The following is a 24561-nucleotide window of genomic DNA, read 5'->3' on the forward strand; positions in this document are numbered from 1 at the left end:
AGAACTGCTTCCGGGTCAGGGGGCAGAAGCCACCATGGAACCTCTTTGGGTTGTGGGGCTGGCGGAACTGCGGACCGGCGTCTGCAGCCAGTGAGGCGCTGCGCGTCCAGCGTCGCTGGGGATACTCAGGCCGTCCCCGGAGAGGCACGGCTGCCGCAATGTCGGTGTTGGGCGAGTACGAGCGACACTGCGATTCCATCAACTCGGACTTTGGGAGCGAGTCTGGGGGTGGCGGGGAGTCGGGCCCGGGCCCCAGCGCCAGTGCGGGGCCGCGGGTCGGTGGCGGCGCGGCGGAGCAGGAGGAGCTGCACTACATCCCTATCCGCGTCCTGGGCCGCGGCGCCTTCGGGGAAGCCACGCTGTACCGCCGCACCGAGGTAGCGGCCCTCGGCTCCGGCCCCTTCCTCCCGGCCCCCTTTTCAGCCCCGACAGGCTCCGGGCTTCCCTAGCTCCTCACTTAATGAGTTCAGGCGCCCGCGTGGCGTTTGCCTCAGGGTGTCCACCACTCGTTCAACCCATCTTCCCTAGGAATTGGTTAGTTCACTGACTTCACTAACTGGCCTTTTTTGCTTAACCCGGGGAACTGTCTCTGCGTTTTAGTTTCCCCGTCTGTAAAATGGACATAGTGGTAATTGCCTTTAAAAATCTTTTTTTTTTTTCTTTTTAAGGTTATTTTGAGAATCAAACGAAGGTTTTTTGCAAACTGTAAAGTGGTGTACGAAAGTGAGGTATTGCCGAAACTTCCTTCCTGTCATGTTGTATAGCACTTCTAGGTTGGGGTGGGAAAGAGGGGTCTATAGCTTCAAAAAGTTCACTCCGCTAGTTTTGTCATGAACGTTCAAGTTCAAAAGTGATTACTTAATTGAAGGTTTTTCCTAAAGATGATTGGCAAGATCCCTGTGTGCTGATTTCTTCAGAAATGTTTATTTGCAGCGTTTATGCACAGGAAGTACTTAATTCATATGTTCTAAGCCGTGTTAACTGCTAGGAGAATAAGAACCTCTTTGAGGAGCCCTATGATCCCCATGGTAATCCAGGAGATCGCTCCCACACACATTTGCACACTGGCATATCCTTTTGGAGAGATCTATGGGTTAGTAACGTCCAAGTTTTAAGAATGTATGTGATTTGAAACTCTGCAGCAGTGATTCTGCTTCCAAAAACTAACCATAAACTGGATTTAATCATTAGAGCCTTAAAACTCTAGCTTTAGGATAAACATTCAGTGAGAACTTGCTGGGGTTGCTGAAGGTGATTCATCTGTCAGTGATCCATCTGCAGTCCTGGTATCTGTTCCAAGTTGGCATACCTTTAAGGCTGAGAGATGAAAAAGAGAAATGGCTTCAAGAGAATATCTTTAAATATTCTTTTATTTTTTAATGCCTTATTGATGTGTTAAGAGTTGCTATTATTCTTAATAGCTTATTTGCACTCTGTAAGAAAGGAGATGAGCATTTGTAGTTCTATTTTTTAGAAAAACTAAAGCAGTATACTTAAGTAACTTGCCCACTTACAGTTAGAAGTAAATGGTAAACTACAACTAGAGTTTCATGTCCCCTTTCCCCTCTCTTATCCTGTTGATCTTGATTACTAGTTTTGAGTTAAATTTTATTACAGTTCCCTAGAACTAACCGTATGGCATTGGCTGTACCTCCATTTACTAACTAGATCTGTGGTTTACAAAGGTTTAAAAGCAGCCTTTTTCCTCTAAAAGTTTATCTCTCAAGGAAAAGACAAATTAGCCATGTTGTTAAGCATTTCAGTTGTGTATGCATACAAATGAAAAAGAATAGAAATATTTAATGTATGAGTACTGAAAAATTAAAGCAGTAGTTGCATTAAATAAATATACAGTAACATAGTCAGAATTTTTCCCCAGAGAAATTTGAAAGACTTGGGAGAGGCATTCAGAAGGATGGGGAGAATTACACGGGTGGAGGTGTTCATGGGCCAGGAGGCAGTATCAGTGAACAATCACAGATACCAAAGGAAGTAGACATCAGGAGGTACAGGTAGATTTTCATAAATAGAAGAAAATGGGATACTTAAGTGACAGGACATTGTAAAGTTGCAGAATAAGATTGACTTATCAGAAAGGGCAAGTGAAAAAAACCAAAAGAGAAATCTGTAAACTTATAAAATTAGAGGCAAGTTGACTATTTCCATTGTATGAGCTGTGGTCAACTCTAGGTAACTGCTGTCCAGTTCTCTACTTCCCCAATATTCTAGCCCTACTGCAGTCTCCCTGATAATTATCAGACTTGTAGTGTCATTCAGTACAATCTTTTGAAATCTGCTCCCATTCCATTTTTTACTTGGCACTAAAATCACACAAATTGAATGTAGTAACAAGTAACATCTTAATGTTTTCCTCAATTCTGCAGTCAGTCATAATGCTCAATTGTGTGCAAAACCTCTAACTGAATTCTGCTTAAAGGAAGAAATTGTACAAGTCAATCTTTGCCCTTCTAGGAAGTTTTCTTTCTAAACTGACAGATCCAGGTGTGGACTCTTACACTGTCAGGTGAGAGGAAAGCGCAATATCTCTGTTACTGTGTTGTAGGATGACTCACTGGTTGTGTGGAAGGAAGTTGATTTGACCCGACTATCTGAAAAGGAACGTCGTGATGCCTTGAATGAGATTGTTATCCTGGCGCTGCTGCAGCATGACAACATTATTGCCTACTACAATCACTTCATGGACAATACGACCCTGCTGATTGAGCTAGAATACTGTAATGGTAAGGGAAATTCAGTGTGTCTTCCTCAGGCAAGACATTCTTATGTCCATACTGACCTTGAGGGCAAAAAAGCACAAGAAAAGGCATGTGCAGTGATAAAATCTTTAAATGGATTTCTACAGTTTAAGAGAAATTTCAAGCCTTGGAGAGTTTGGGTATGTTCTTCAAAATAAGGGGAGGAATTTTCCTCTGCAAATTAAATTGTTCTTATGATGATAGTTCCATCTTCAGATCACTTTTTCAGTTACATTTTACATTTATTTTTCAGGACTTTTTCTCTGAAAAAGCTGGTTTTCCATTAAAGATATAGTATGGCTTCACGCCACTTGATACACTATTTAATAAAATCTTAGAGGTGATATTTATTAATACTGACTTCAGCTAAAGCTATACCACAGGAAAATGGCCCAGAGATCCTATTGAATGAAAATGATAGTAGAGTGTGGTCTTGTTTTTCAGTTTTTGGGAGGTTTCGTGGTGGGGAAGGTTGTTTTGAAACAGTCTCACTATGTACTTCAGCTTGGTTTTGAACTCACTGTGTAAGCCAGCCTGGCCTTGAACTTGTGGCAGTCCTCCTGCCTCCACCTCTCAAGCGCTGAGATTATAGGTATGCACCACTACTCCCAAGCAAGAATGGCCTTATTTATCTGGTATCTGATTTCTCTGAAACATTTTACTTGTAAGATAATAATATGCCTAGTTGCTAAGAGAATAGACTGAACCCCCATTTCAAGTTCTGCTGTTTTCTAGCTCTATAACCTTGGGCAAGAAATTTTAAGTCCTCTGTATCTTGTTTTCACATCTTAAAAAAGTTTGTTGATTTATAGTACTTAACTTCTAGGATTATACAAAATAAATTTTGAAAGCCCATAGTATAGGACTTGGAATATAGCAAGTGTTTGATACATACTGTACCAGGTGTTACTCTTATTGCAGAGAAAACCCTCCAAACACCCTTGTGAACTGCATGCTAAAGAGTTACCAACATACTCTTGACTTACTTTCTTGTCTAAGTTCTTGTGTTTCATAATTCTGATTCTGATCAATCCTAAATATATGAGATTGTATTAGAAATTTTTGAAAGAGCAGAAGCCTTCAGTTGTTAACTTCCTTTATGGTTAGGAGAATCTACAACGAATGATACATTTATTGAAACTCTGAGTTACTAAATTGCAGGGGAAGAGAAGTTATAAAAGTTTAGTCAGGGCTAAAGTGTAAATTGTAGCTGTCAGTAGGAAGTGAGATGAATCATGGTCATTTTCTCTCTGTATTATTTGATAAAGAAAAGAGAGAAATGAATTCACAGGAAGAGGTTAGTAAAAGAAGTAATGATTGGACATAATCTAGGATTGTACCCTAAATTTTAAGAAACTTTTTCAATCTGTAAGAAGAAATTGTTGGTATACATTGTGTGTGTATATATATATATATATATATATATATATATATATATATATATGAAATATTGCCTCACAGGTATAACCTAAATGTTCTAGTAGAGCTGTTATAAAAATATTACAGGTTGTTTGAGAGAGAATTCTAGAAAAGGAAGTCACTTCACTTTGAAGCTCATGAATTGGGTCACTACAGAAATGGCCTTTACTGTCATCTTTCCTAAAAATGTTGTACTTCCAATTTTTGTATCAAGCCTCTTGAGTTAGGGAAAGGAATTTCTGAAGAATATTTCTGATATAGTACTTGAGAGATGAGAAGATTTTTGTACCCATTTAAAAAAAAAAACCAAGCAGGAAAAGTCATTTCCTTTGGAAAGCAGAATCTTTAATTTCATTATGTCACCTGTTAATACCCTATGAGATGAAAAGAGCCAATCTTTGATCTCTGTTAAGCAATTCAAACCTGTTTCTTATTTAATTGCAGGAGGGAACCTGTATGACAAAATCCTTCGTCAGAAGGACAAATTGTTTGAGGAAGAGGTAATTTGTATGTCTATGGAAGGAAGCTAGAATTATAGGGCTGTAATTCTTGTTTGTTTTTTGTTTTTTGAGATAGGATCTCACTATGTAGTTCAGGCCAGCCTTGAATTCACTTTGTAGCTCAAGCTGGCCTAAATGCCAGCAGCAATCCTCCTGTCTCAGCCACCTGAATGCTGGGTTTATAGGCATGCACCACCACACCTGCCATAAAGTTGTCATTCTTGAATTATAGTTCTGTATTTTACTCTTCACAGTGTGAAGAGTGTTCTGGGTTTGGGGTTTTGGCTTTTTGTTTTGTTCAGCCACTTTCCAGGCTATGTCTGATATTCAGTAGAAAGGAAGCTTGTAACAAGAAGCTGTCTATAACTGCTTCCTATATTTTTACCTCCACATTATGATTCACTATGGGCTTTCTTTACTAATTCTGTTACTGCATACCGGAATGCTCAGTTTTCTATACTCTTGCATTCTTCCTGGGATTCTTTCTACAAATCTGCTGTAATATACTATATTTTTAATCATACTGGAACTATTTTATAGGGACCTTTTTCTTTTTACCCCTACCACTTTCCTTTGCCTACTCAACCTACCAGCAAGCAATGTCAAGTCATGTTGAATTATAACCTCTGTTTGCAGCTCTTTGTGTGTGTGTGTGTGTGTGTAGTTGTGTGTGTGTGTGTAGTTTGTGTGTATGCATGTGTGTGTATTTACGTGGAGTTTGTGTTTCCAATCCAATGTGATATGTTTTGTCTCTGCAGATGGTGGTGTGGTACCTTTTTCAAATTGTTTCAGCAGTGAGCTGTATCCATAAAGCTGGTATCCTGCATAGGTAATAAGAGAATAAAATTTATGGAATAGATTCCTCCCTTCCAGTCTGTTCCCTACCCTGTATGCCTCCCATCATTACTTTCATTTTCTTCACTAAGTAGTCAGGGTTTTCCATTGATAGAACAAGAAAGAGTAAGAGACGAAAGATGTTATATTCACTGTGTGAAGTTAAGCCGTGTTCGTGACCTAGAAGACTACCTAAGTACCAGTCATTTCTTTACAGGAGTCTTAGATGGTAATGGATTATGCATCACTGAAAGAGAAGGTGCTGTGAAAAGTAGTATTAGTTTGGCTAGAATTCATAGTAAATGTTGTCTCTGAGATATAATAATAATTGTCAATTATTATAATTCTATAATTTGTTTTTAATTTAAATAAAAGCCTGTGTATTTTTTGTAGTCAACTATACAACTTTACCAAATCTTCATTTAATAATAATGCTAAGGGGGGTATTTCCATTCATTTCAGGCTATTCAAGAGAACCATTTTAAGAACATGTCTACATCACTGTCCTTTGCGTAAAATAATCATTGAACTGCACATGGTGCTACATGTCTGTAATCCCAGTACTCAGGAGACTGAGACAGGAGTATCACTGATTGGAGGCCAACTTGAACTATGTGGCGAGACCCTGCCTTAAAAAAATGCCATTGTTCATTACCAGCAGTTAGTTATAATACACTCGGGGGGTTTTGTTGGTTTTGGGTTTTTTTAGTTTTTGGTTTTTGGTTTTTTTGGTATCAGGAATTGAACTCAAGACCTCACACTTGCCAGGCAGTTCATTCATTTAGTTAAAAGTTACTTTTTTTTTAAATACTTCTTAATAGCTATTGAATAACTACTATTGCATGTTGTTATTTTCTTTTTAAAAGTAACAAAATATATTGTTCTGGTTTATTCACATCATTCAAAAAAAGAAAGATTATAAACCAGGCACAGATTATTTTATTTTATACATGGTCAATTAATCATTTTTTATTACTTTTTTTTAAACAGGGTCTCATTATGTAGCCCAGGCTGGCCTTGAACTCACAGTGATCTTCCTGCCTCAGCCTCCTGAGTGTTGGGATTAAGGCATGTACCACCATGCTCAGTTTCTAATTCATCTCAAGAAAAATAGCCAGTGACTTTGTTTAGATGGTGTAAAACAAGTTTGAGTTTTTATTTTTGTTTTTCTTTTTGGGGTTTGGTTTGGTTTGGTTTTGTGTAGTACTGGAGATTGAACTCAGGATCTTGTGTATGCTAGGCAAGTGCTTTACCACTGAACTATATCCCCAGCTACAGCCCTGTTGTTGCTGAGATATGCACCCTTCTCCTGCCTTAACACAATATTCGTAACTTTTCACCAACCTGGTGTTAAATTGCGTTGTTATAATGCAAAGCATAAGTGATAATGGAAAAATAGTATATTTTATAGGAAATAGGGTCCTCTGTCTCGTTGTTTTTCTCACCCAACCCTCTTAACTTTGCCTAATAGTGTCAGTGCTGTGGAAACCTTAAAGCGTGAAGTTAATTTTCTGCCTTTACTCCTTAAGTACCCTCTTCAATGTTAAAATGTGTGTAAAAGAATGACCATTGTATGGGACACTTGGGATCCCATAACAGAATCTGAGCACTGGTAATACACTCATTTTTATTCTGTATTAATCCTGGTTATGGTGGGGGATAAAATAAAACAATGATCTATGTGGACTAAATATGCAACATCTTTTTTTCAGAGATATAAAGACATTAAATATTTTTCTGACCAAGGCAAACCTGATAAAACTTGGAGATTATGGTCTTGCAAAAAAACTTAATTCCGAGTATTCTATGGCTGAGACGGTGAGTATAGGTTGCCCTTAATTTTTTTTTCTTTTCCAGTACTGTGAAATATAAGGATACGCCCTAAATTCTGCATGCTTTTCTCAAAATACTTACAAGTTCTCCTTACTGATAATGTACATCATCTTTTTTCCTGAGGTCAGTAGGCTTTTACAGAATTAGGTGTTCTTCTGGATGTCACTTATAATTCTGATCTCAGCCCTGCCTAACACTACTAAGACTTTTCTAGCCAGGCATGGTGGCACATGCCTGTTATCCTAGCACTTGGGAGGCTATGGCAGGAGGAAGATCACTGCCAGTTGGGGGCCAGCCTGGGCTACATAGTGAGTTCAAGACTGGCTGAACTATATAGCAAGACCCTGTCTCAAAAACAAAGAACAAAAAACCAAAAAATACTTTTCTAAAAGTAACAAATATTTTGCCTGTTTTTTTTAAATCTAAAATTCCATTTTATCTTCTGTCTAATGTTTGAATCAAAGTGGTGAACATTTATTTTGTGTTTCCTTTATTTTTGTTTGTTGTATGTTCATTTGAAACATGATCTCACTACGTATTTCAGGCTGGCCTTGACTTATCTATGTAGCCCAGGCTGGCCTTGAGCTCACTTCAGTCCTCCTGTCTCAGCCTGCTGAGTGCTGGGACTACAGGTGTGCACCATCATGCCTGCTTCCTATGTATTTCCTTTGAGTGCTGCTTCTGGTTCAGAGAGAAGTCCTGTATTACAAGCAAAGGCTAATGCCAAGAGAATAATCTGTCTGTAATGTCCTACACAGTCTGATCTAAAAGACTTTCTTACTCGATTTTGAGAAAGCACTGGTTAAAAAGTAAAAACAAACTGATTTTAAGACAGTGATTTTTTTTTTTATGATTTTAGGAATTATAAAACCCATTATTACTCTTCTTATTTTATAATGTTGTGCCCTTGAAGGAACTTGGAAATGGAGACTAACAAAATTAATTTTGTTCTGGTATTTTTTGATGTCAAGATATGTCTATAAGTGACTTAGACATCCAGTGTTGAGAGTCTGTTTTCAAAACTCAGTTGTTTGTGTTGTAGTAGCCAAATTAAGCTAAGGAAACAATTACATCATTATGTGTATTTTTCTCAGCAACAATAATCTTGATAAAATCAAGACATTTTTAGCCAATGAAGTGCAATTAAGGAGTGATATGAAAATTTATAAATGCGGGGCTAGGGATTTAGCTCAGCGGCGTAAGCACCTGCCTTGCAAGCAGGTGGTTGTGAGTTCGATCCCCGGTACCGATAAAAAGCAAAAAAGACAAAAATAAAAAAATAAAAAAGAAAATTTATAAATGCCATGTAGGATATCTGAAAATTTCTTTGTTTTGGTGATTAAAGATTACTTTAATCAGGGCCAAGGATTTAGCTCAACAGCATGAGCACCTGCCTGGTGCGAGCGCAAGGTCATGAGCTCGATCCTCGGTACCAAAAAAAACCATTACTTTAATCAGTAGGGCTTAGTGGGACTACTGGAGCACTCATTGTCTCAAATCTTGGGAGAGGTAAGACTTCTATATAGACTTCTTGTATCATTCATTTAGATACAAGGTCTTACTGTGTAGTTCAGGCTGCCCTTGACTTCACCATGTAGCCCAGGCTGGCCTTGAATTTGTGGCAATCTTCCTGCCTCAACCTCCCAAGTGCTGGGATTACAGGCTTGTGCACTCATTTGGACTGGCCTCCAAACCTAAAGTCAGAAAGTCTTTTCAAATTCTAAAGAAATAGCAGTAGCCATGTTAGTGTCATAAATATCAAATTTGGCCATTTTTAAAGTTTCATTACTGTGCTATGCATTTCAGTTAGAACTTTTAACTCCTTCATTTAGTTACTATCTCTGCTCAGATTAGGGTTGGCTCTTTCTTGTTGGTTAACTTTCACTAAGTAGGTCTCTATTTGTATGAAATCTTTAGTGGACATTGAGTGCCTAAACCCTGTGTGTACCAGAAATCACAGAGCTGTTGGACCTCAAACCTAACCACAATGCCTTTACCACAGATTGTCCTTTTATAAATGGCCCACAAGACTTGATATGAATAAAATTTCTGTCCAGTAGCATCGTTTCATAAAAACCATTTTGAAATCTATTGATGAATGTTTTCTGATTGTTATCGCTACTTTCTGGGAAATTCGACTTAGCTGTTGAAATGTTAATATAGTTACCTCAGAAGAGGAGTTATTCTTTGATTGTTTTCTTTGTTGTTCAGCTTGTGGGAACCCCGTATTACATGTCTCCAGAGCTCTGCCAAGGAGTAAAATACAATTTCAAGTCCGATATCTGGGCAGTAGGCTGTGTCATTTTTGAACTGCTAACGCTAAAGAGAACATTTGATGCTACCGTAAGTTGGTGTGTTATCCCCACATTGTCTTCTAAATGGCATGGGTTAGTGAAGTGGATCAGCTTCAATTATCCCTCACCTTGTTTCTTGAACAGAAATCAGCTGTAGTCAGAAATACCCTATAGTTAGATACTGAATTAATAGTGTATCATAAAAATGTTATAGACAGATTTATCTCTAGGGGAATTCCCCCATTGAAATGACCATAGTCGGGCAGATTGAGCACTGTATTTTAATTTGTTGATGTAATTTCAGAAATTACCTCTAGGGTCACCTGCAATGTTACAGTTTTGAAAAGCCATTTCACGTCTTATGCTTCAGCTACATCTTTTTTCTTTTTTAAGCTGAGGCAAGTTATATAATACCCACTAAAATGTTTTGATCTTTTTAAATGGAAAAGTCAGTCATACACTCTGACTTGCTAAAAGCTTTTACTGTTCTGTGGACAAAGTCCTTTAAGTTTCTCCCTTTCTTTTCTTTCTCTTTCTTTCTTTTTTCTTTCCCTTTCTCTGTTTCTTTCTTTCTTGTTTCTTCATGTAAGGTGACTGATTTAAAGCATTACTTCTCAAACTTGACTGTGCCTGCTCGTACAGCAGTTGCCAAGGCCGGGGCTGGAGGTGTAGCTCAGGGGCAGAGTGCTTGCATAACATGTACAAGGTCCTGAGTTCACTCCTTAAAAAAAAAAGAAAGGAAAAGAAATTGCCTAGGCATCTTGTTAAAATGTAGATTCTGTTTCAGAGGTGGGGTGGGGTAGTGCCAATTTAATAGTCTGCATTTCTAACAAGCTCCCAGACATGCTATACTACTGCTCCTAGAGCCGCAGTTTAAGTAGCCAAGGGGATCCATGTCTACTCTCCTTCAGCCGGTGTGATAATCTATGCACATCATTTCTTCATTCCTCTATCCCATTACCTGTAATATGAAAACTATATCTCCCAAACAATATATATTTCTCAGAGATGTTTCTGATATTGTATATAAAAGATGGATATATATTTCTAAATTCTGAACTTTGTTCTAATATATCATCTATTTCTCCTAAGTAATTTAGCAGAAGAAAAATGGCTGTTGAAATCAGATAGACTTTCGCTGGAATGATAGCTTGACTATAACTGTATATGTGATTTTTAGTGAGTTATTTCATATCTGTGAGCCCTAGTTTTCTTGGTACAAACTGATAATGATAACATTTTTGTATTGTACGAATGAAAAAGATCATCTGTGTGATATGCCAATGCAGTTCATAGTGGTTTCTTACTAAGGTGGTAATGGTAGTAGTAGGATTATTGTCCCATTATTATAAGATGCCTTGTTTGTTGTATTATTTGTTGTATTGCCTATTCAGCACTTATTGAGATAATACATTGGGGGCAGATTAATTAGCAGGGGAGTTAGTAAGAGCCAAGAATCCTGGCTACTCATGCTTTCCTTGTACTTAGATTCCTTTGAAGGATCAGATTATAATATATTCTGAGCGATCTGTTATTGGTCACACAGTGGTAGTTTTAGTCTCTGTGTTGGCCAGTGAGCCTCGTTCTCTCTGAAGACAGCAGTGCCTCCCAGACTATTTCGTGCTGATGCATACTAATAGTGATAATGTTAACCCAGGCCTAGGAAACAGCTGTTGATGGTTTAAATAATGGGCACAGGCATCTCTGAGCTGCAGCTGGTAGGTTGTAATGTCATCTTTATATAACCAGGAATAAGACAGTTACCGTTTTCTCATAGAATCCACTCAACCTGTGTGTGAAGATCGTGCAAGGAATCCGGGCCATGGAAGTTGATTCTAACCAGTATTCTTTGGAATTGATCCAGATGGTCCATGAGTGCCTCGACCAGGTAGGTATGGCTGTATTGATTTCAGTTGCATGTTTTCCCCTTCCATCCTGCTTGTTTGGGATATGACATAAATACAAACCACACAGAATCACATCTACCTCCCTGTGTAGAATGTTTTTTAGTCTGTATCTAGAATAGGCATTGTAAGTTTATCATAGTAAGTTTATCATATTGTTGTTGTGCTTCAACAAACAAATTCTCTATTTCATCTGGTAAATATTTGTGAAACAGTTTTACCATCTAAATTGTGTTCCTTTTTTGTGGTTAATTAATTTTTATAAATCGATTTAATAAAACTGTAATCAGAGTTAAAGTTCCCAGTGTGCAAAATATACATAGTCCTAACATCTGACAGTTCTCTTACTGTTTATAGAGTTCTAATATTATTCAAAGTATGGTCCAGGAACCACTGGAATCAGAATCCTTGAGGAATGGGGGAGTTTTATGCATAAAAATGGAGATTCTTAGACTAACTAAGAACAACAGAATCTGTGGAGAAAGCCTAGAAATCTTTATTTGTAATGAGCTCTCTAGGTTATTGTTCTGTGCTCTCTGTATTAAGGTTTGACAGCAACTGTCCTCATTCTTATACAGTGTTGATGATAATGAACAAATGCATTAAACATGGAAATAGGTCATAAGGCATTACACTTTTGAAACAAAAGGGTAACACAGTGATCTTTGACTAATTAACCTACATCTTCCTAAGAGGAAGTAAAATTCTTTATTAGAGACCATATTGCTTATTTCTTTTAGGTGAACACACCTATTTTTGTTTTTTAGAATCCTGAGCAGAGACCCACTGCGGATGAACTTTTGGATCGCCCTCTTCTCAGGAAACGTAGGAGGTAAAGTATAGAGGTCACTTCATTATTTTTCTAGAGATGTTTGACTGTTAGAGGCCTAATAAGAATATGACAAGAAAGAGTAGTGTAGTCCAGGGATAAGCCAGGCGTGGTGAGACACACCTATAATTCCAGCACTCAGGAGGCTGAAGCAGGAGGATGATTGCAAGTTCAAGGGCAGCATGGGCTACATAGTGAGACCCTGTAAAAGGATGATGTTTCGGAAACTGACTATTCTGACGCTGTTTTCTTCCAATACCTCAGTATTTGTTGCTTGAGTAGACAGCTTAACTTTTACTGCCTTAACTATTTTGGTCTTAACTTTTGCCTCCTAACTTTATTTTTTTTTTTTTTTTATTTTTATTTAAGGAGAAAAGAAAAGAAAGAAAAAAAAACAGTGAAGGGGTACAAGTTATACAGATTTACAGAATAAAAAAATGCGCAGTAGGAAATCACTAGTTAATGGATTACATATTGCCATCTTAGAAATAATTGTTCAAGTCACAAAATTAAAGCTTGTAGAGTGGACATTCTACCAATGATACTGCAAACAGTTCTGTTCAATGATCCAATAAAACTCTGTGATATCATTTTCTATCTTATACTTTTAAATATACATGCAGTTATATAGTTTAGAGCACTTTCTTTTCCTCTCTTTTGTACAGTGACTATTACACATTTTGGGTTTCATTGCTCCCACGGTTCTTGTTGCTTTTTTGGAAGAGAGTAAAACCAAATGTGACATAACAGAACAGAATCGGTCAAGTCAAAAGGGTGGACATAATAGATAATATAAAAACATAATACAAGGTGATCAACAATGGTTACCCTAATGCCTCCCGCTATTTCTAATAGAATTGCCTATATCATTAGTTGTAATACAATTGAACAAAACCGTAAAGAATAAAACCGACAAAACCAAAACATTGGAGACATTGTAGGTCTTCAAAAGTAGATAAAAGTCAACGAGAATGGGCGTTATAATGAATCTCATTATCTTCTCAGCTGATGCCTAAACTTTCGAACCTGATACTATCCAGCAAAACAGAATATAGGAACCTCAGTCAAAAACAAGATGGTGAGAGTAATACAGGGCTTCAAATCGAGATAATAGAAAGTCAAAGTGGGTTACTATATTATATCCTGCTATATTTTTCCCTGTAATTAAATGGGTAAAAATAAAAAAGTAAATAATGGAGTGGAGATTGAGAAAAAAAGAGGGCATAACAGCGAAACAGGGCAGATCAAAACATAACCATTTAAGCAGAATAGTGTTTCACCACCAGCTAATCCTGACCCAAAAATAGTTACCATATTGACTCCCTCCCTGAAGTCCTTGAGTACAACTTCATATACTGTAGCATTAAGTATATCAAAACAATGTAAATCCATTTAAGAGAATAACAGCATTATAGAGTATTTAGAATCGACTAACAGAAAATGAACAGTGGTCTCTGTATAATCTCCTTGTCTTTAAAAGGTTTTTTCTTATACTATCGTACATAGTAAAATCCAATAAGATACAACCTGTTTAGACCATTGGAGACAGAAGAACAAAAGCTAGATGAGACTTCAAAACAAGATGGTACTAAATCAGCATTACCTATTAAGATGTCATTTTCTCCAAAAAAAGCTGTTCCTATCATCCAATCTTCTCTGTCTCATTTCTGTTGAGCTCTTTTTCTGTCAGTAGCTGTCAGTTTGTCTTCTTCGTTTTGGTCTCTGCTCTATTCGTTGTGGCCTCCCCGCCCCTATTTCTGGGTTCTTTGTATTTTTCTTTTTTTAGAATATCCTGCAATACTTTCTGTAGGGTTGGATTGGTGGTTGCAAATTCCCCCAGTTCCTCTTTATCTTGGAAGCACCTCGTTTTTCCATCAATTTCCAGGGACAGTTGTGCAGGATATCTCAATCTTGGCTGTAGATTATTATCTTTCAAAGCTTGAATTATTTCTCCCCATGCTCTTCGTGATTTGATGGTTTGTGAAGAGAAATCTGCTGTAATTTTGATGGGTCTTCCCTTGTAAGTGATCTGTTTCTTGTCTCTTACAGCTTTTAATATTCTGTTCTTGTATTGAATTTCTGGAATTTTTATTATTATATGCCTGGGTGTTTCTCTGTTAGGGTTGTAGGTAGCTGGGGTCCTGTATGCCTCATACATTTGAGTATCTTTACCTTTTGCTAAATTAGGAAAATTCTCCTGGATTATTTCTGTGAGTAGCTTTTGTAGTTCACTTGTTTGTGTCCCTACTTCTTCTTTTATGTTCTTAATCCTTAAGTTATGGCTCCTCTTATCATCTTCTTGTCTTTGTATTATTGCTGTTTGTTTCTTTGTTATTTTTAAGAAGTTTTTCATTTCATTCTCCCATATTTCAAGTCTGCCCTCCAGTTCAGATAGTCTGTCCTTAGTTTCTTTCAAGCTGTTATGCCAGTCTTGGATAGACTTCTTAATTTCTTGATAGTCCCTTTGAACCTGCTTCACGTATTCTATGCTTTCTCTATTTTCTCCATCAAGCAATTCTCCCCTCTTTTTCTGTTCTTCCACTCCACCATCTGCTTTTTCCTGGGTGGTGCTTAGCATTTCTCTAACTATTCTGCATACTTCTAGCTTCAGGTCATTGATAACTTCATTCCTGAATTGGTCTATGAGGCTCTCTAAATGGCGCTTAATGTATATTGGTACAGTGTCCACTATTGCCTGATTCTCAGGATTGGGGGTCGAGGAGCCTTTTTTGTTGCTTCCCTTCCCCATATTTTCTGTTCCTTATAAAATGTAATCTTACACAGGAGGCCCGGCTTCCCTGCCTGTCAGCTACAGCTTGATCAAATTGCGCTGGCTAGGTGTTCCCGCTCACCGCTGCGCCCCAGGGAGTTGTGGAGGAGGCAGCCTACGCGGAAGTCGGTCGCTCCTCCGGGCCACCGTCAGGCTCTGGGATCTGGGCTAGGCCAGCCTAGGGAGTCCGCCAGCAGCATCCCTCCGGCCAGGCACCTTTCACCAATCCCGTCTGAGAGGGAAATGCGCGGCTGCAGTTGCCACCGCGCCCTGCTCTTACAGGACTGCCCGCGCCCAGAAAATCCTCCGCTGGAGTCAGACTGCGGTAGGGAGTCAGTTCCTCGCTCACCTCGCCACCAGTCAGCCTTCCTTCCTGCCCGTCACGTTTCCGAGACCGTTCCCAGACGCCCGGTCCCAGAGCTCGGGGGTCGCGTCTCTCCTTGCTGAGCCGCTGTGGAGGTAGCCGGCCGCCGCGCGGCGGGAAATCCAAACCGCGGTTTCCAATGGCGCGGAGTCGAGCCTCCACACCGAGATTTTTCTGTTCCTATTTTAGCACCAGGACTGTATTCCAAGTTGGATTCTCTCAGCCCAGTTCGTTCCTGAGTCAGCAGAGCATATCTCTACTGGTTCGTATCTCCTTAGTCCGCATCATTCCTGGCCTCTGAGCCGAGCCTTTAGAGAGCGTTCAGTAGTTGCTGTTGTCTGTCCGCCATGTTCTCCAGAGTCCTCTTGACTCCTAACTTTAACCTCTTTAACTAAATTTATATTGATGGGACTAAAGAGCTGTCCATATCCCCAAATCTGTGGGGTTTTTATTTTAAAGTTGGTACATTGATATTGTTAGATTTGTATCTAAGTTCTGTGTTATCCTTGTCAAGTTATTTTTCATCTCTGTTTCTTTGTTTTCTCCCCTATAAAGTAAGATATAGTGAGTGAGGATTAAAGAAGTAATGCTTATAAAGTGCTCAGCCCAGGTTCTGGCACAAAGTACCTAACAATCATTGGATAGTAGTATGAATTAAGACTGGTCATTTGTTTTTGAATATGTTTAGCTTTCTGTTTGTGTGTGTGTGTGTGTGTGTGTGTGTGTGTGTGTGTCTGTGTGTCTGTGTGTGTGTGTGTTTTGGAGACAGGACCTTGCTATCAGTCTGACTTTGAACTTAGTGCAATCCTCCTGCTTAACTTTCCAAGTGCTGGAAATATAGGCATGTACCACCACACCCAGTTCTGAGTATGTTTGTTGAGATGGTGGATTAGAGTTAAAGAAGTCAGATTCCTTTTACCTATTTCTTGAGATCAAGCCTTATTGACTCCTGAGAAGTAGTCCTAAGATTTGTGTGTCACAGGTCTGTCTGTAGAGGCAGGAAGGCTGTCCTCCCTATAGAAGGCTTCACACCTCAACCTAAAACACAATAAAGGAGAAGTATTCCTTGTAAGTTTTCTAGTCAGTATTTCATCTAGTTTATCATTGTTGCCTTACTATCTTCCTTCTCTGTCAATACTTTGTTTTTGTTTTGTTTTGTTTGTTTCATTTTGGGGGTTTTGAAAACAGGGTCTCACTATGTAGTTCATGGCAGCCTTGAACTCATTATGTAGCCCAGGCTAGTCTAGAATTCATGGCAATCCTCCTGCCTCAACCACTGGAGCCCTGGGATAACAGGCGTGTGCTATAATACCTAGTTCTTTGTTTTTATATCCCTTAAATATTCAAACAAATACTGTGCTCTTTGAAGTCAGGGAGTGTGTGTGTGTGTGAGTGTGAGTGTGTGTGTGTGTGTGTGTGTGTGTGTGTGTGTGTGTGTGTGTTTTACTGGAGGTTGAACATAGCTCCTTCATGCTAGGCAAGCAGTTCACCCCCGAATTATATTTCCAACCACTTTTAAATTTTATTTAGAAATAGGAACTCTGCTAAGTTGTCCAGGCTGGCTTCAAATTTGCAGTCCTGCTGCCTCAGCCTCCTGAGGAGTTGGAAAATTCTTGTCCTTAAGTACATCAAGTACTTAACTAATCCTATAATATTTACTCTTTGGTCAACATATCTTTATTCTGTTGTCATTTAATTAATCTTATTTTTTAACATTTTTATTTGGTAGAGTAATTGTACATGTTTATGTGATACTATGTGATAGTTCAGTGCATGTGTAGTGTGTAATGATCATATCAAGGTAATTAACAATTGACATACTATCACTGTGGACATTTATTGCTCTCTTTTTTTTCTGTCTTTTGGAGACATGATCTTGCTATGCAGTTCAGGTTGATCTTGTACTCACTTTGTAGCCTAGGCTGGCCTCAAACTCACAATGATCCTCCTGCCTCAGCCTCCCAAGTGCTAGGATTACAGGCATGTACCACCATACCTGGCTCCTAGACATTTATCATTTCTTTGTGTTGGGAACTTGTAAATTCCTCTCTTCTATTTATTTTCCCTATAAACCATGGTTATTCCACTGTGCTGTTATTTACTTACTTATTTGTTTCTGGTACCAGGAATCAAACTCAGGGTCTTATGCTTGCCAGTGAGGCACTTGTGCCACTGAGATATATCCCTAGTCCCCTACTGTGCTACAGAACATTAGAAGTTACTCCTGTCCAACTATACCCTGTACCCATTAATTATCCTCTCTCTATCCTTCCTTCCCCCTACCCTTTCTGGGTTCTGATAATCACTGTTCTGTTCTCTACTTCTCCCCCGTACCCCCCGATACTGGGGATTGAACTCACGACCTCACGCTTGCCAGGCAGGCACTTATGCCGCTGAGCTAAATCCATGGCCCTGTTCTTTACTTCTTTGAGATCTTTTTGGTATCCATATATAAGGGAAAACAGGCAATATTTGTTTTACTCTATTTGATTTAATTTCATTGTTTTGAATGAAACAATGGGTTTTTGAATGGGTTTCTGCTTTTTTTGAGACAAAGTCTTCTTATTTCAGGCAGATCTTGCTAAGGCTGGCCTTAAACTCAGTATGTAGCCCAGGCTAGCCTTAAACTCACAGTGTTCCTCGTGCCTCAGCCTCCCAAGTGCTGGGATTACAAGTGCACCAGCACACTTGACTTAATTTCACTTAACATGATGTCCTCCAGTACCGTTAATAATGCTGCAGATGGTAGAATCTCTTTTGAGGACTGGATTATATTCTAGTGTGTATTTTGCATTTTCTTCATCTATTCATCCTTCAGTGGCCATCAAGATTGATTCTATGTCTTTACTAATGTCAGTAGTGCTGCAAACAGGGCAGATCTGTTTAACATACTGATTTGAATTTCTTTGGATGTGTCCCTTGTAAGAGTGTGCTGTGTCCAAAGGTAGTTCTGCTTTCAGTTTTTTGAGAGACTTCCATATTCTTTTCTGTGATGGTCGGACTATTCCCATCAAAAGAATATGGATATATTTTCCTCCATGTCCTTGCATCATTTGTTACTTTTTCAAAATAGCTGTTCTAGCTTGATGAGATAGTGCCTCATTGTGGTTTTGACTTGTGTTTCCCTTATGGTTAACATTTTTCTATATACTTATTGGCCATTTGTATCTCCTTTTTGGAGAACTGCCCATTCAGATCATTCACCCATTTTTTTAAAATCAGATCTTCACTATTGAGTTGTTTGAGCTTATTATATATTGTAGAAATCAATTTCTTATCAAATGAATAATTTGCCTATATTTTTGTTTTCCTGTTCTATAGATTATCTTTTCACTCTGTTGATTGTTTGTTTTGCTGTAGAGAAACTTTTTCTTTTCTTTTCTTTTCTTTTTTTTGTCTTTTTTTCCTTTTTATCGGTACCGGGGATCGAACTCACAACTGCCTGTTTGCAAGGCAGGCGCTTATGCCGCTGAGCTAAATCCCCAGCCCCTGAGAAACTTTTTTAGTATGATATAATTCCATTTGTCAGTTTTTGCTTTTGTTGTCTATGCTTTTGGGGCTATATCCAAAAAAATTTTTGCCTGGACCAGTGTCCTGAAATGTTTCCCCTATAGTTTCTTCTAATAGTTTCATAGTTTTTGTTTTGTTTGTTTGTTTGTTTGGGAGAGGGTCTCAAAGAATAAATTACCAATGCCTGAACACTACCCTTTTAGTTTTGCTATAATAGATTTATGCACAATTTAGGCAGAATGGTAACCCTGAGCCAGAACATGGAGTGTTGGTAAAGGGAAGGAAAGCTGAGAAGATGTAGAGAATCTTGACTGTTAGGTTTAATATAAAAGATACAGAGTTTTTGGATATTTGAAAAAGGGCAGTTCTTGTAATGAGAAGCATGCCTAAGAAAGAGTCATTTAGTAGTGCTAGGTTCACTGTTAGTATAGGTCTGATAAAAGCAGGTTAGGACTGTGGTAAGTGAAGGTAAGGCTATCACAGTACAGGTGAGATGTGAAACTGCCCAGAACTGAGGTGGTGAGTCTGGACACAACCATTGAATATGAAAGGTGCTATGTAGGTAGAATCTCTAGAATTGAATACTGAAGAAAGGGAGATACAAGAGTCAGAGATGACTGAAGTTGACTGGGAGAATGGGTAAAGTATATTGCCAGTTATAGAAATGAGGGAGACAGAAAGAAAAGCTGATCTGGGGAAAAGCTAACAATTACAGGATTGGAGATGTTGCATTTGGGGAGTCAGTGGGCAAACTAGAGGGAGATGTTCATCGTGTGCATCATAGGTTCTCAAAATGCCCTGCTCCAGCCTACATTGTTTCTTGGCAATAGAAAGAAAAACCCCTAAACTCCTGGTCCTCTAGTATTTAATGAATCATTTGGTATCAGGCCTGTGTAACTGTTTGAGTTGTCATCAAAGTACTTTCCTAAAAGTATTGTCATGTTGAAGGATGCTTATGGTTAATAAGAGAATTAAATCTGTAGCATATATTAGAGACAATTGTGACATAGGAACATGTGATTTCATTCATGTATCTTTTCTTTTGCTAGAGAGATGGAGGAAAAAGTCACTCTTCTTAACGCACCTACAAAGAGACCAAGGTAATGCTCAAGAGACTCTTGAAAATGAGTATTGTATATCCTAAATTCCCAAGGAGCTCTTATTTATGTCTGTATATTATTTGTTCCTAGTAGCCTTTAGTATCCAAGGAGCCAGCATCTGCTTAAATGTCAGTCATTTCTGAGAACATGAACGCTATAATTTCACCCTCACATATTAAGTGCATATCACTATTGTGATGAATGTTGAAAAGTGTAGGTGTTACAGATTAAACTGAAATCTAGGGTGGCTGTGCTATGAAGCCGAGACTTCGCAATGCCTGCTGTGAGAAAGGGTTGAAAGAACATACTTTTTCATACCGTAATTGGTAGTTCTGAGGGGACAGACTGGAAGCAGTCTTCTTTGGTATTATTTTTATGTTCAGTGTGCCTTTGTTCTGGGGGTCGCTGGCAGGTCAAGCACCGTGACTGAAGCACCCATTGCTGTGGTAACATCACGAACCAGTGAAGTCTATGTTTGGGGTGGTGGGAAATCCACCCCGCAGAAACTGGATGTCATCAAGAGTGGCTGTAGTGCTCGGCAGGTGTGCGCAGGGAATACTCACTTTGCTGTGGTCACAGTGGAGAAGGAACTATACACTTGGGTGGTAAGTGAGAGCTAAGGACTTTGGAACAGTGCTAAAAGCCCGATCGCTTACTGGACCCAGGGTGTCCAAACATTTTGTTAGTTGAACACATACTGCATGACCACAGCATGGGGTCATGGAACAAATTCTTGTTAGAGCAGAGATTTTGTCTGATTAGTTCAGTAACATACATTTACCTGTTATGCACTAGGATACATGTAATTGTGTTCTAAGTGGATGAGAAAAGCAGAAAGAATAAAATGAGCTGTAGTGGAGAAAGGGCTTTTCCACTGACAGCTGGATGGTTTCAGACGAGCCACTTACTCTGTGCTGTTATTGTGAGGTTCTAAGCAGCTAGTATCTATGGAGTAGGTTTTTAACAAACGAAGCACTACACCCTGTCTGGAAAGCTCCAAGACCCACCCCAGTGATTGCAGATAGCTAGGTACATGTCGCATAGTATTTCCCTTTGTTGCTATCTGTAGTCTGCCTGCTCACTTTTTTTTTAAAACATATTTTGTTTGTTTTCTATTTTCTCATCTCCCTTTCTCTCATTCACCTACAATACAGCTTCCATCTCTGCCACCCACTTGAAACAAGTCTTAATGAAATGACCTGTAAATTGTTAAAACGGGTGATTTTTTTTTTTTTTTTTTTGGTCTTTTTGAAACAGGGTCTCACTGTGCAGATCAGGCTGGCCTTGGGCTCACTTTGTAGCCCAAGCTGGTCTCAAATTTGCAATGATCCTCCTGCCTCAGCCTCCCGAGTGCTGGGATTACAAGTGTGTGTCACTATGCCCAGCAAAACAGCTAATTTTTAGTCCTTAACCAACTACCAACTTGATCTTTTCCTCTTCTGAGCTTTGTTTTTTAGTTGGTTTCCATGGTAGTGCGTTCTTGTAGCGTTCCTCTGTTTCTCTGGCTGTGCCTTCTCCAGCTCATGACAGGCAGCTTTCCCTTTACTTTACCTTGTCTCAGGCTGTTGGTGCCTCTTCCTGGGGAAGCTCATTACTCTCACTGGTTTCAGATATCTTCTGCATGAGGACAAAGACAGTGTTTGTCCCATTCACTGCTTTATCCCAATATGTGAGATTAGATACTCAACTACTGATTTATCAAAAGAATGCTTTGGCCTGTTACATAGATGACTCACTGGGATATCACCCGAAGCACTCCCAAATCAGTGCTTTCAATACCATTTATATAAGGACTTACAGTTGAGTCACTGAGTAGAAAGTGACTACTTACCCATGTGTATAAAACTGTTGCAAAATTATGAGGCCTGTTCTCAGAGCTCTAGAGTAGCCTGTTTGATGTAGCCAGATTCTTTATAACTGTTCTGTGTTTCAGGTAAACTGTGATCAAAATTTATTGGACTTCTAGTACAGATACTAAATTTTTAAGATAAAGTCATCTCTACCTCCATGAAAAACAAATTAGATTCTACAATGAATCTCTTTACTACCATTCCATTACCCATAATTAAAAATGTAGTTCACCTTAAACTTGAAGAACAAACACAAATTGGGAATATGTCCTTTTAAGACCTGTTGGACGTGAATCCAGAATATTGTTTAAAATTTTTATCTTGACGTGAGTTTTATTTTGCCTACCATTAAAGAAATTACATAATCCCTTTACTCATTTTTTTTTCCAATTTCCAGCTTTTTTCTTACTATTTTTCTTAATTGTGTTAAAGATTAAGACTTCTCTGTTTCACAGAACATGCAAGGGGGCACTAAGCTTCACGGTCAGCTGGGCCATGGAGACAAGGCTTCCTATCGACAGCCAAAGCACGTGGAAAAGTTGCAAGGCAAAGCCATCCGTCAGGTGTCATGTGGGGATGATTTCACAGTCTGTGTGACAGGTGAGCAGTTCGTGGAAAGCATCTGAGTGCATTTAACCTGCAGTATTGGGCTTAGTGCTGTGCAGCTTTAGCTGGGATTATAATGTCAGTTGACGTTGCGGTAGAATGAGGAGGTATTGAGTGATAAGTAAGAAGGCGGCGGTAGATAAGAAGAGTCGGGATGAGGAGAAATAAATGTGTTGTGTGTCCCTTGGAGGGAAGGGGCTGGCGGAGGAGCGGGAGATGATCTCACTACCTCTTCTTGCTGTGGATAGCACAAACCCAAGGTCAAGAAATAAATTTAGGTTTGGTCTTTATATTCACTTTATGATTTCTTGTACTTCCATTTTCATCTATAAAAGAGAAAAGGCTCCAGTACAATTTTAAGCATTTAACATGCTAGTACTACCACTTTTAATTTTTTATATTTTTGAGATGGAGTCTCAGTATTGCACAGGCTGGCCTCAAACTTATGACCCTCCCAAGCTTCCCAAGTAGCCAGAGTTACAGGCATGCATTACCACTGCTGGCTTATACTACCACTTTTTAAACTGTTTATTACAATAATATTACACATAGGCCCTTAGAGTACAAATAGCTGTAGACTTGAACAGTCTATCCTTCTCTGATGGAATTATCTCCTGTAAGATTGGCTGAAGTAGTCCTTATTCTAATCCTGCACAGATTTCTGATTAGACAAAGTTAGTCAGTCCTCTGATGGGATGATTTTCTTCCTTTTGCAGATGAGGGCCAGCTCTATGCCTTTGGATCAGATTATTATGGTTGCATAGGGGTAGATAAGATTGCTGGCCCTGAAGTACTAGAGCCCATGCAGCTGAACTTCTTCCTCAGCAATCCAGTGGAGCAGGTCTCCTGTGGGGATAATCATGTGGTGGTCCTGACACGAAACAAGGAAGTCTATTCTTGGGGCTGTGGTGAATATGGTATGTGTAGCCTCACCTCTGTCCACTGCTTCCCAGATGCACAATCTGTGTACATGTAGACACATGACACGGCCTTTGTTCAAGAAATGTTAATTCTGCTTACAGAACACCTTTGGGAAAAAGGTCCTCATCATGATAACTTTCTTTATTGTGTATATTTTAGGACGACTGGGTTTGGATTCAGAAGAGGATTACTATACACCACAAAGGGTAAAATCAAAAGCAGCTTTTTCCTAGTGCCTGTTTAAGTCATGCAGCCTCCAAGAATACAGCCTGTCTCCCTGAGTCCTCCTATCAAGATGTTTATTTCTGAAATATCTCCTGTTTTGGAGACTAACAATCTGGGATTCTTGTTTTAGCTCTGTGTGGTCTTAGCAGCTAACTAAATGATAGAAAGATGAGACAGTGTATACAGCTGCTGTGGACACTGTGGAGTCACGTCTTACCAGGAATGAGAGATAAACTCAAGTACAGTGGGAAAGTCACATATAGCTGACTATTCCCCGAGAAAGTTCTTGAGACAGTATCAGAAAGCGATGTACCTACCATCTCTGGACCCAGCACAGCCATTTTCCTCTCCTATTTCTACCGTTGAACATCAGGTGGTATCTTCTTCCGTTTCTGTAGTTGAACACCATAGTTGAATAGCAGTCATATGAAGTTGTTTTTCTTTGGGGGTCCTGTGGTGTGAAATACAGTATCTGATTACTCAGAACTGCCAGAGCCAGCACTATGAGAGACTCACAAGAACTGGAGTGGAATCAACAGAGGGAAAGGTGGGTCTGACCCATCCTCCAGGGCTCAGACACCCCACTTGTCAGGGAGGAGGGTGGCTACATTGACTATACTGGTTACTGTTAGCAGTTTTTATTTACATTTAAGAAATCAGTTACGTGTCTGTGGGGACCATCCTATATGGGATTCACTGCTGTTGCTCATCCAGTACTGTAATAACACACATTAGCTGTAGAAAGATGTGAACGCCTGGAAGTCCTAGTTACCTCTCAGTACTCTGCAACCTCTCTTTGAAATGACCTGATTGGAACCCTTGGGCTGCTGAGTTTCTTCTGTCCAG

The 24561-nt window shown here is 39.2% G+C and overlaps 1 protein-coding gene across 6 annotated transcripts in view; it reads left to right on the forward strand.

The window, feature by feature from the left end:
- The window catches only part of Nek9 (NIMA related kinase 9), a 42922-nt gene continuing 18361 nt past the window's right edge, over nucleotides 1-24561 (forward strand). The window contains exons 1-14 of one of the 6 annotated variants that reach the window (XM_063240885.1): nucleotides 1-377; nucleotides 669-728; nucleotides 2564-2741; nucleotides 4620-4675; nucleotides 5434-5504; nucleotides 7222-7327; nucleotides 9554-9685; nucleotides 11414-11524; nucleotides 12308-12372; nucleotides 20063-20113; nucleotides 20526-20718; nucleotides 22419-22563; nucleotides 23286-23486; nucleotides 23650-23696. In XM_063240885.1, the coding sequence (XP_063096955.1) occupies nucleotides 159-377; nucleotides 669-728; nucleotides 2564-2741; nucleotides 4620-4675; nucleotides 5434-5504; nucleotides 7222-7327; nucleotides 9554-9685; nucleotides 11414-11524; nucleotides 12308-12372; nucleotides 20063-20113; nucleotides 20526-20718; nucleotides 22419-22563; nucleotides 23286-23486; nucleotides 23650-23696 (1635 nt within the window). In that variant the 5' untranslated portion in view covers nucleotides 1-158. The remainder of the gene's footprint in view (nucleotides 378-668; nucleotides 729-2563; nucleotides 2742-4619; nucleotides 4676-5433; nucleotides 5505-7221; nucleotides 7328-9553; nucleotides 9686-11413; nucleotides 11525-12307; nucleotides 12373-20062; nucleotides 20114-20525; nucleotides 20719-22418; nucleotides 22564-23285; nucleotides 23487-23649; nucleotides 23697-24561) is intronic. The other 5 variants (XM_063240884.1, XM_063240887.1, XM_063240886.1 and 2 more) reach the window with 5 other exon arrangements.

The sequence above is a fragment of the Cavia porcellus genome, unplaced genomic scaffold (genome assembly GCF_034190915.1).
Source record: "Cavia porcellus strain 051 isolate PalLab524CR breed Dunkin Hartley unplaced genomic scaffold, mCavPor4.1 scaffold_31, whole genome shotgun sequence".
NCBI lineage: Eukaryota > Metazoa > Chordata > Mammalia > Rodentia > Caviidae > Cavia > Cavia porcellus.